Here is a 12558-nt window from a genome sequence, read left to right as displayed (position 1 = left end):
GAAAAAAAAAGTTGATGGAATGGCTGCTCTGTGGCTGGCACCATGCTAGGCACTAGGCATGTAGAGCTGCTTCTCCAGTCTGCCATATGAAATCTCACAGAGGCTGGGGTGGGAGGCAGCCAGGAGGCAAGCTAACATAGCCCTTCTTTGGTTTGATTCTTCTTAAGAGCCTCTCAACACTTATATCTCCAGGTTCTTTCATTGAGACTAACCAGGAGGGTTTGGCCATTTCTGATTCTCTTTCACTGGGGACTACAAGCCACATTGCAGAAGGCTTTGGGGCCCTTCTATTCTGGCCTATTTGGATTTGGGGAGGGAAAATGCATGAATGTGCTCTAGCTCTAGCTGCTTTTCATCTCCAAGTAGATGACTCCAATGATATGTGGGAGGACCAGGAGGAGGAAGAGGAGGAGGAGGAGGATGGTTTAGCTGGCCAACTTTTATCTGACATTCTTGCTACAAGTAAATATGGTAAGCTGTTTGATAAGAGGACAGCCATGGTAAATACCTTTTCTTTGCACACTGATCCCAAGAATGGGGTACCCAAGAAAGGGGAGAGGTGGGCCCACAGGGACATTTCTTGGGCTTTTGCACCTTCCGCCTCAGTCATGTGGTAGTATATCACCACTCAGGGCCTGATCATGGGCCTTTGTCCTGACCCGCCCTGTGTTGGCTATGTCTAACAGAGGAGGATTACTACGAGGATGATGAGGAAGATGACCCTGATGCCCTGAAGGATCCTCTCTATCAGATTGATCTGCAGGTGAGGGTGTCCAGAGATATCTTGCAAATGACAATGTCCCAGGCCATGGAAACAGGAGTATGGGCTCAAATCCATTTATAGCCAGGCATGGTGGCTCATGCCTGTAATCCCAACACTTTGGGAGGTCAAGGCGGGAGGATTGCTTAAGCCCAGGAGTTCAAGACCAGTCTGAGCAATGCAGGGACACCCTGTCTCTACAAATAATTTAAAAATTATCTGGGCATAGCGGCACACCCCCGTGGTCCCAGCTATTCGGGAGGCTGAGGTGGGAGGATCGCTTGAGGCCAAGAGGTCAAGGCTGCAGTGAGCTGTGATCATACCACTGCACTCGAGCCTGGGCGACAAAGCAAGACCCTGTGTTCAAAAAAAAAAAAAAAAATCCATTTATAATTTAACATGGGAGCCTCATGGGAAAGAGTTCCTGTCTTGTTGAGTGGTCCAGGGTTTTGGGTGGGCTGGAACTTTGCACTTGATGTGTTGTAATTCATCTTCTAGAGGCTATGTTGTGAAGGTCCTTGGGGTGATACAGCCTTGGAAAAATGTTGTTTCCCTGTGGATTACCTAAACTAGATCCAAGAACATGAAAGACCATCCTTCAGGGAGCTGGCATTTGTCTAAAAACCAACATTCCCTGTGCCATTTGATTGTGGTTCTTGCTCCACTGCAAATGGGTGACTTGCAATGTCTCACTAATGCCACTCTTGCTCTTTCCTCCAGGCATATCTCACAGATTTCCTCTGCCAGTTTGCTCAGCAGCCCTGCTACATAATGTTTTCAGGCCACCTTAATGACAATGAGAGGCGAGTTCTACAGACCATCGGCATCTAAAAAGGGGAGCCTTTCTACATTTGCTCCTTCTGGGCCAGCCGCAAACCATTTTGCAGCCCTCACTGGCCTTGAGATGCACTTTCTTCTCAACCTAAAGTGGCATCTTGACCCTTGGCCCTTGGCCTCGGCAGTGACACTGATGACAATTCAGACCAGGCTCACCGGTGCCGTCACTTAGGAATGCTGGAACAAAGGACATTTCTCAAAGTTCCCCTGAAGACATCCCATCTCTAGAACCTTTTTTCTCCCCGACTCTACCCCCACCTCTGTTCCTAGAGCCCTCTGCTGGCGAGTCCAGAAACATTATTGCCCAGAAGGATTATGTGTTTATGGATTATTTTGCCCCGCCTCAGGAGCACAGGAAGTCACTACCATTTATATTCTAAAACAGACCTATCTATGTTCATAGGACTTCTGATGTGTTCAGATAGGAATCCTCGTGAGAGATCATTATGCTTTGTGCCCTGGACCACTGCTGCTCTGGGTTCTCAGGAGGAACAGGCAAGAGCAGCTTCATTCTAATCCTTTCCAGTGACCTCAGCCTTGCTTCTCTTCTACAACACTAAGGCTCCTCTGTCAGAGGAGGTCGTCTTGTTTTTGCCTCATTGCATGACATAACCCTTCCCCTCAAGCTGTTCCTATACATACATGCACACACAAAATAAGCCAGACAGATGGCAATTTGATCTTCCTTTTTTAGAAAAAAAAAAAAATGGGGAAAAGGGATTTTTTTAAATCCACCTGACCCAACTATATTTAATATGCCTCTCCCACACATTACCACAGAGTCTGATATTCAAAGGTTATCCCCTTTCCCTCAGGAAGCCTCTAAAGTGCTTAAGTTGTAGCCCTCAAATTTGCAACATGTATTTTTCTAGGACAGTAAAGTAATCTTTACAAATGAATTTAGTTGCATGGTATAAGGTGTCTCAGCACCTGTTTGCCTTCTATTCCCTTTAGAAGGTAAGTAAAAGTAATGGGGGAAAGGATTAGGTGGAGCCTGTCTAAACATTCTAGTGTGTCTTGGCAAACATAGCCTGAAATGATTCTTAAAGAACTGGCATTGTTTCATCAAATATTTTTAAGGGAGATTCCTTAATTGGGAAGTTTAGTCTGTTTGGGGTTCAAAGAGTAAATGAGGATTAGAAAATCATGGAGAGAGGCTGGGCGCGGTGGCTAACGCCTGTAATCCCAACACTTTGGGAGGCTGAGATGGGCAGATCACTTGAGATCAGGAGTTTGAGGCTAGCCTGGCCAACACAGTGAAACCCGCATTTCTACTAAAAATACAAAAATTAGCTGGGCATGCTGGTGCGTGCCTGTAATCCCAGTTAACCTGAGATGCTGAGGCAGGAGAATCGCTTGAACTTGGGAAGCAGAGGTTGCAGTGAACCGATATCACACCATTGCATTCCAAGGCAAGACTCAATCACACACACACACACACACACACACACACACACAAATCATGGGGAGAAAGATGAAACCTGTGTTCCCCTTTTTTTGGTAGTGCCCACATCTGGTGCCCCATTTTTAATAACCACAGAATATTTCTTTAGATTGATATTCTCACAAAGAAGAAATAGAATATAGGCTGGGCGTGGTGTGTCACACCTGTAATCCCAGCACTTACGGAGGCCAAAGCCAGCGGATCACCAGAGATCAGGAGTTCGAGACCAGCCTGACCAACATGATGAAACCCTGTCTCTACTAAAAATACAAAAATTAGCCAGGCGTGGTGGCATGCACTTGTAATCCCAGCTACTCGGGAGGCTGAGACAGGAGAATCGCTTGAACCTGGGAGGCAGATTTTGCAGTAAGCCAACATCGCACCATTGCACTACAGCCTGGGCAACAAGGAGCGAAACTCTGTCTCAAAAAAAAAGAGAATATAAAGTGAATCTGAATCTCCACTCAAGGGGATGGCCCCAAGGATATTGTAGCTAGTAATTTCTTCATGCCACTAGGTGTCCCCAGTGTTCAACCTCCATGACTGAGATTGGAAGAAGTAGAGTTAAAAGTTTTTACTACCTTTGAGAAGCCTGCGGGCATGTTCACAGTCGTCCCATGCCAGCCAGGTTCTGAGGCTAACTGCTTGTGCCCCCGCTGCTTCACATGGCATTGTGGGAGTTGCTGATACTGGGGAAATGATGGCAGATCTGACCAAGTGGTGCTGAGAAAACCACCCTCGGCCTTGCAGACTCCATAGTTTATCTCAAGGCAGTGCCAGTCGGATTTGGTGCTAAAGGCATAAGGCCAAGTCAGCCTCTGATATTGGCACAAAAGAATGGTCTCATGCCAGTAGCATTGAACTGCTGAGCTTGGGAAGGCTTAAGGCTCCCACACACAGACTGAGAATGATGGGGGTCCCTCTGTGTCTGCTAATTAGACAAACATTCTATATCTAGTGCCAAAAGTGGTCCTAAATCCTTTGGCAAGGGTCCTTTCTGCTCTCTTGCTGATTTGGGGGAGGACCGGGCATCCTGCCTCAGGAGAACTTGAGTCCTGAGGAAAGGGCCCTAGTATCACTTAAGGGCTACCCCTGGCTAACAGATATTCGGCTGTGGGTGAGAGCAGAAGGTCTTGGACCCCTCGGTGTGCAGGTACTTAATTGTGTTTCCAGTGCATTTTCATATACATTATCCCATTTAACCTTTATAACAGGTTCACAGAGTGGATATTCCCATTCTGTTGATGAGAAAAAGAGTGGAGAGACTGTGTCCAGTGTCAGCAGGAAGAAAAAAGATCTGTTGGAGGCCAGTACGTGTTGACAGAAACTCTAGACCATATTTTGTCTCCTGTCTTTGGCCAAAGAGAACTAGCTTCAGTCTGAAAAGGGCAGGGCTAAGTGGTTACAAGGAACTAAAAAGTTCAAGGTAAGACAAATGAGGTAAAAATAAAAAAGAGCACTTAGCTCCTCTGGGACATTTTAGTCTCCTGACTGGTAAACAGCAGCTGGGGCACCAAGGGGTTCCCAGGAGTTTGTCGAGCTTTTATTGGAGTGAACTGAAAGGAAGATGGAAGGAATGCTATAAGACTGAAAAGAAGTTAAAGCCCTAGGAAGGAAGCTGATAACACAAGTTACAGACGTATAAGTGACATTGATTTGGAAGAATGAACCTACAACAAATGACCCAAAAGCACCTAAATAAGAGTGATGAGAGTTTAACAGACATTCATTATGGACTTCAGAGAAAATGATGCTAAACTGGTCTTAGAATCTTCTTTAATTTTGTTAACTAGGTAAATAATCTGGACATTTTAGTCAAAGCATTAGACAGACAGAGAAGTTGGTAACTGACCACTAACTAACAAACTATAAATTCACCCATTGTGGGTTGACCTGGTAAGTTCCCCCAGGGCTGTGTCCTTGGCCCCTCCTTTGATATTAGTGACAGATGACTTTTTTTATGCCTTACCCATTCCACAAAAGAATTTGAAGCCATTTACACAAGAGATAGTACTAGTAAATTAGGAGTGCTGATCAAATTTTTAGATAATAAGAAACCCTTAAGAAGGATGACAATTTAGAATCCAACTTTAGGATCCAAACAAATACCATTACAACCTATAAAAATGAGCAGAATCTAAATGTAACATTTCAATAAATGCAGATTGATAATAACATCTGTGCAAAGAGTTGAGGACTATAGAGTACTGTGCTCTCACTAACAGTATTGTGTGCTACTAAGAGTTTAATGGCTGGGTGTGGTGGCTCACACCTGTAATCCCAACACTTTGGGAGGCCTAGGTGGGTAAATCAGCTGAGATCAGGAGTTCGAGACCAGCCTGGCCAATGTGGTGAAACCCCGCCTCTACTAAAAATAAAAAAATTAGCTGGGCATGGTGGCACGCGCCTGTAATCCCAGCTACTCGGGAGGCTGAGGCGGGAGAATCACTTGAACCTGGGAGACAGAGGTTGCAGTGAGTCGAGATCACACCATTGCACTCCAGCCTGGGCAACAGAGCAAGATTCTGTCTCAAAAAATAAAGTTTATTATGCCAGGAGGGCCAGGTGTGGTGCCACACCCATGTAATCCCAGCACTTTAGGAGGCTGAGGAGGGCAGATCACTTAAGCCCAAGAGTTTGAGACCAGTCTGGGCAATGTGGCAAGACCTTATCTCCTAAAATTTAAAATAAAAAAAAGTTTATTATGCCAGGAACTGTTAATGTGTCCAAAAAAACTCCAGTGTGGTTCTAGGATGAGATAATAAAAACAGGTTGTCTAGGGTAGTGTGGAAGGTCCTTTCAGTCTTCCTGTGCCTATCAGTGATCCTCATTGCCATGTTCCCTTCTGGTGCTCGACCGGAGGCTCCCTGACAGATGAGTCCTCTGCCAGAGGAAGGCTAAGATGTAGAGGACAAATCGTGTCAAGGAAAAGAAGCTTGAAGGAGCTAAGAATGCTTAGCTTAGAGAAGACAAGAGGAAACAGGACATGGCTTTGGGAAGTTCAAGGATGGTCCAGTGAAATACATACTATACTTTTGCACCCCAGCTAAGCTGACCCATGATCATTAAGTAGGAAATAAAAGGCCAATTTCTGGCTACTCTTCCCCCCAACCCCATTTCAGTGAACGTTGAACCTCTATTAGATATGCAAGGCTGGTGCTAAATGCTGGAGGGCTTTGGCCCTTTCCCTCAAGGAGCTAGTCTAGTAGGGGGTCAGAAATACAGATGGGCCTGAACATAATGATGGTTTGACTTCCAGTTTTTCAACTTTAGGATTGTGCAAAAGCTATACACATTCGGTAGAAACAGTACTTCAAGTATCCATACAATCAGTACAGTATTCAATAAATTACATGAGACATTCAACACTTTATTATAAAATAGGCTTTGTGTTAGATGAGTTTGCCCAACTGTAAGCTAATGTAAGTGATCTGAGTAGGTTTAAGGTAGCCTAGGTGTATTAAATGCATTTTTCACTTAACGGTATTTTCAACTTTTGTTGGGTTTATTGGGATGTAGCCCCATTATAAGCTGAAAAGCATCTGTAGTATAATAAATGTGGGGAGTGCTGTGAGAGAAATAAGTGTACTGGGTTTAGTTCCCACTGCCCAAAAAAGGAACTGGCTAATGGTAACCTGGGGGAGGAAGTCGGGTAAGTTGCATGGAGAAGGCAACCCTTGAACACTTGCAAGGAGTAACAATACCTGCTTCTGGAGTATTTAAACGCCAGTGGGTATGCTAAATACTTTTACCCCACTTAGACCACCTACTAATCTTACAAAGTAGTCCACTTTGCTCACCCAGTTTTACAGATTGATGAAACTGAAGCAGACAGATATTGTTAACCTATCAAAGGTCACCCTGCAAGTGTGTGATTATAGTCCAAGCAGCTTGTACTTGTTGCCTATTTGTTTTGCCTTTCCTGTGCATTTGCCAGGCAGATGAGAGTGGGGTAAGACATTGCAGAGAAAAAGTAAGAAAAGGCCGTCATGAAACAATTTCATTTTCAGACCTTATAAGCACGTTAAAAGTACTGATATTTATGCTTAAGTTCATGGGAGTCCTGGCCAGAAATAAAGCTGGAAGGACAAGTGTGGGGGCAGATTGTGAAGGATCCTTCAAGACCTGCTTCCTCTAGAGAATGGGAGACTACCCAAGATAACTAAACAGGGAAGTGATCAGGTTTTGTGTCTTAGAAAAGTGTTGCAGTGTTGATCCAAATGTGACTAGAAGGGTGACTTGGAACTTGGATTGAAGGGGTGGGAGATGGGAGAAAGGAATGCAGTCTGGCAGCAGCTACAACAGTCCAGGTGGGAAAACCCAGAGCCTGGACTAAGGTTGTAACTAGAGGGGATAGGGTGGAAGAGCTGGATTAGAGATGTTGACAAGATAAAGTCAGTAGGACTTAAAGACTGACAAGTAAGGATTTTCCAAAAGTGAGAGCTGTGGAATGAATTGTCTTAAAATGTTGCAGTGAGTTCCTCCTCATCAATCCAAGTGCTCAATCAGAGGCTAGACCTTTAGTTAGCAGTCACGGGAAAATTCCCCATTCTCACGGGGATTTAGACCAGGTCTTAACCATACTTTACCAAGATTCCAGTAGCAAAGCACCCAAAAGTAATCGCAATAAAATTCCAATTTTTGTAGGCCGGGCATAGTGGCTCACACCTGTAATCCCAGCACTTTGGGAGGCCGAGGCAGGCGGATCACGACATCAAGAGTTCAAGACCAGCCTGGCCAGCATGGTGAAACCCCATCTCTACTAAAAATACAAAAAAATTAGCTGGGCATGGTGGCGCATGTCTATAATCCTAGCTACTCAGGCAGCTGAAGCAGGAGAATTGCTTGAACCCGGGAGGCGGAGGTTGCAGTGAGCCAAGATCATGCCACTACACTCCAGCCTGGGCGACAGAGCGACACTCTGTCTCAAAAAAAAAACAAAACAATTTTTGTGAATTTAAGTTTCCCTAATGGATGGTACAGGTCAACATTTGCCATCTAATGACACTTACATTCCAGTTTTTTCCTTTTTTGAGTAACTGGGAAAAGGGTGGCATTACTGCTGGCTTCCTAAAATTGAAAATTATACTAGGGTTTTTAAACCTGTGTAGAATACATGATATGGTAGCAAATGTGCTGTAGGAAGAAAAGCAATGAGGAACTACTGGCCTGACTAGGAGACCTAGAAGTCCCTCCCAGGCTTGAGTTGTTCTGACTTGGCATGATTACATAGCTGCGGCAAGTGACATTTCCTTCAAGCCTTGGTTCCCTCATCTGTAAAATAGGGAACTAATACCTACCTCACAGGATTGTAGTTAGAATTAAGGATGACTTCGTTAAAACACCTCTAGTGGTGGAAGATGTCCCATCCTATCCCCCACCCATAGCTGGGAGCTATGTTTGGCTCATTCTCCCTGACTCACTGGATTACACTGTGACTCAGTTCAATTTCACACATGCTGCTGCTAAATTAGGGTCTTGGTGAGCCTTTGGGAGGACAGCTCTGAGGAATGAATTGTAGCACTGCAGCCCTGCCTGAGGAACATGATAGAAACAGGTGGTAGGCCCAGCTCTTGCCTTCCACCTACTAAGCAGTTTTTCTGTGGTTAGCTGTGTGACATAAACTATCGGTGTATTAATTTGCTTTCACTAGATTTCCCCCCCCTCCCCCAACAACTTAGTCCAAGAACATACCTGAATTCTTTGCATTTCCTTGCCTTAGTTGCTTTTGTAGGGTGGACAGCAGGACTGCATGAAATAGCTGTGCTTCTGGACCCTATGGTGAAAGCTCTAGTGAACTGCAATTAGGCCCAGGGTCCCGGAGGAAGAAGGGGAGAGAAAAAGGGGGGTAGTTTTCCAAAAGATAAGTAGGGGACAAAAAAGTCCACGGGGCCTATGAGCGGTGAGAATCCTGCCCTGATTGTGGCAAAGCACCTGGAGATGCTAGAACTTCCTAGGGAAAAGGCTGCATGGAGTCCCCAGGGATGCTGGGCCCTGGTCACCAAGGCTCCCTGGGAAGGTCTCTTGTACCTGGGGCACACAGACCAACACTTCTGAATTTGCAAGCTTAAGAGCATGTATGAGCAGAACCTGTGCAGACCAAGGCTTAGAGGGCTCACCTCAATGTTTTGCACTGTGTGAGACCCCAGGACCTTTTCGTGATTCTGGAGAGGGGAACAAACCATAATAACAACAAACCAGGTAGCAGGATAGAGACTCATTCTCATCTATTTTGGTTAAAAGAAAATAAATGTATTTCTTCCACACCTGATTTTGTGATTGCAAATTCATAACTAATATCCCTCGTCAGCTCCGTTGACTCATCCCTGCCACAGGGAGGTTCACAGCAAGAGCACAGAAACTAGGGCCAGTGCCCGGTTGTGTGACCTTGAGTAAGTTCTTTTTCCCTTGAACAGGGAGAGAGACACAATGGATCAGAGTGTCTCTGCCACTTCTAACTTGGGGATTCTAGTGGGTTGAACCAAACGGTAGTCCGTTTCCAAAAGAGGAAGCCAAGACCAGAGGGGGAGTGGTTCCTTCAAGTTTGCAGAACCAGTAAGTGGCAGAGCAGGACTCATATCTAGTTAGTGGTTCAGAGCATGGGCTCCGGAGCTAGACTGCCTGGATTTGAACCCTGGCTTTGCCACTTGCCTGTTGGGTGACTTTGGACAAGCTGCTTAAATTATGTCTCCATTTCCTAATCCACAGAACAAGTATAATACTAGTTATCTGTTTCATGGAGTGATTGTGAGGATTAAATAAAGTTAATATAACACAAAGCACTTCGTAGTGCTGCCTCATAGTAAGTGTTAATGTTACCTATTATTAGTCCGATCCCAAGTCTAATGCAGTTGTCACCACCTAAACCTGCCTTTACAGAGCTGGCCTTTCTGAGAAACCCTGTGCCTCTGTAGATTCAACACTCCCATCTGTGCAGATGGCTAACAGCTAGGCTGAAAACAGAAACCTTAGGTTGGAAAGGGTCAGCTGGAGGGCTGAGGCCCATGGCCCCAAATCCTCCCCAGGAGAGAGAGTAGGTTCAGAAAGGAGAGAGCTATAAACAGAGCCTTCCTCCCTTGCCCTCAGATCCCAAAATAACACTTGTCTACCGCCATCCTGCCCAACTGGCAGAGTGGCAGGCTGAGTAAGGTGCCATTTAAAGATAACCTGGCCCTCCCCATCTGCCCCACTGGCTGGGCTGGGCTCCTGAGGCCAGGCCTTGGCTGCCTGGGACTGCTGCTGCTCCCACAGCCACCCAGAGTGTTCCTGAGTAGGGGGCTGCTCACAGCTGCCATCCAAGCCAGCCTGGCTACACCCCCTTCTTTCCTGAGGCCCAGGCTGTCCTGGGCACTCTACAAACAAGCAGAAGCCTGGCGTTCTGGGAGAGGCAATCCTACAAAGGCATTGGTAGAAAGTCCTTCTGGAGAAGAGTGCTCCATATATATATATATAAATGTATAGGATACTTGTGCAACTTTGTTACATGGAAGAGTGCTCCTTCTTACCAGTAGCTTGGCAGCAGTGAGGCTCATCCTCACTGTCCTTCACCCACCTTCCACTTGCAAGTCCCTCCCACCAAGAGGACAGACACAGGAGACAGTCTTTCATTTACAGCAAGAAAGATTAAAGCTGGACGCCAAGAAAAGCATTCTGATTTAAGAGAGATGTTTGTTTATTCTGGGGCAGTGAGAGCCAAAAGACCTGGTTCCCCAACTAAGCCATGAAACTTGGCCAAGTCCTGGTGCTGTCCTAGGCCTTACTCTTCCTAGCTGTGGACTGCAAGGAGAATTAATGTGTCCAAGACTCTCCAGGAAGGGTCTGACATTAAATCAGAGTAAAGAACTCAGGGTCCTATGGAGTGGGGGAATGTATAATTACCTGTCTGCAGGAGTTGGGTTGCCAGAGGCTGGGCAAGGAGGAATAGAAAAAAGGAGGGCAGAGTAATGTAGAGTGCATTCCTGGAGAGCACTGACTGACCAGAGGCAGGAATTAGGAAAGGAATGGAGTTTCCCTTATCTTGGAATGGTTCAACAAACCACTGGCCAGACAAAAGTGGAGGCAGGAGCCTCCACGGCCAAACAGCATGGGTGGGGTAGGACCAGGGTGGGATGGAGCCTCCAGGGCTCATGGCCCAGGAAAGTAAGGAAGGCCTCAGGAATGCCTGTGTCAGTCTGCTCTGATAGAGGAGCATGGAAGAGGTTGGGAGGAGCCCTGGGCTGGTCATTCAGCCCAGGAGTGAGGTGACTCAGCAGAGCACTCCTACCACAGCCCCCAGCCAAGCCCAAACTGGGTCACAGGCAGGGTCCCAGCCCTTCCCCTCCTCCTGCCTTTCCCCACTTCAGATATCCCTGGCTACCTTCTCACCACATGCAGAGGCCTGCTAGAGATAAGGGCTGGGCATCAAAGTTTCCCTGAATACATGCTTTTTATGCCAGGCATAGCACTGAACATTTTAGACTTGTTTTTTTGTTTGTTTGAGACGGAGTTTCGCTCTTGTTGCCCAGGCTGGAATGCAATGGCGATTCCCGGGTTCAAGCCTACCGGGTTCAAGTGATTCTCTTGCCTCAGCCTCCCGAGCAGCTAGGATTACAGGCATGTGCCACCACACCCAGCTAATTTTGTATTTTTAGTAGAGACGGGGTTTCTACATGTTGATCAGGCTGGTCTCCAACTCCCGACCTCAGGTGATCTGCCTGCCTTGGCCTCCCAAAGTGTTGGGATTACAAGCGTGAGCCACCATGCCTGGCCCTTTAGACTTGTTTAAAGAGAAGCAGGTGGTGAAGCTGAAGGGCCTGGGCTTTGAAGCCACAAAAGTCCAACTGCAGATCCCAGCAGTGTGAGCTGGGGGAATTGAAGTTCTTCCAACTTCAGTTTCCTCATCTGTACAATGGAATGAGCTCATCGGCAATGTTCGCTGCTGGTGGTATCATTACCATCATATTCCAGACACCCTGAGGAGAACCTCCTACTGGCAAAGCCTATGTTTTGTCTCATCTGATCACAAATTACTCTGCCTCCTCTTTTCCAGGAAAGTGTTTCTTTCCCTTGCTGGGGATTAAGAGACCAGCTTGGTGAGCGGGGGGTATTCCTGCCTGCCCTTACCTAGAGAAGGTGTAGTGAAGCCCTTCCAGGCCTGAAGATTTAGACAACTTCTTCCAGGGCCCCCAGTCCTCCCACCCAAGCCCCTCCTCACTCCTGGCCAATCTACAGACTCTTTCAAGACCCAGGTTCATTATGGCGACATAAGCTAGCCCCAGCTCTCCATCTCCGAGCTCCAGCATCCCTTGTCAAGGTAAGAAGTGCCAGTTCTCCCAGTGCAGCCAGTTCTCCCCTCTGGTTGGCCCACAGCCCCCTCTCTTCACTCTCTGTCCTAGTCTAGTCACCTCCCATCCCATGAACTGAAACACATTCTTAGAATTTTGCAATTAGAAAATCACTGATGATGTTGGTACGTGCTAGGTGTCATTGCAAGCTGGAAGTGTCAACTAGGGGTATACACTTTGAGGAGGGCTAGTTG

The 12558-nt window shown here is 46.5% G+C and overlaps 1 protein-coding gene across 3 annotated transcripts in view; it reads left to right on the top strand.

Moving 5' to 3' along the window:
- Positions 1-9307, top strand: part of IPO9 (importin 9) — a 54781-nt gene extending 45474 nt beyond the window's left edge. For all 3 annotated transcript variants that reach the window (XM_003823026.7, XM_014342444.4, XM_034943529.3), the window contains 3 exons: positions 367-471; positions 687-763; positions 1481-9307. In XM_003823026.7, coding sequence (XP_003823074.4) covers positions 367-471; positions 687-763; positions 1481-1591 — 293 coding nt within the window. In that variant the 3' untranslated portion in view covers positions 1592-9307. The remainder of the gene's footprint in view (positions 1-366; positions 472-686; positions 764-1480) is intronic.
- The last annotated feature ends 3251 nt before the right edge of the window (positions 9308-12558 follow it).

This window comes from Pan paniscus, chromosome 1, assembly GCF_029289425.2.
Source record: "Pan paniscus chromosome 1, NHGRI_mPanPan1-v2.0_pri, whole genome shotgun sequence".
Lineage (NCBI taxonomy): Eukaryota > Metazoa > Chordata > Mammalia > Primates > Hominidae > Pan > Pan paniscus.
This window is presented reverse-complemented; position numbering and strand designations above follow the sequence as displayed.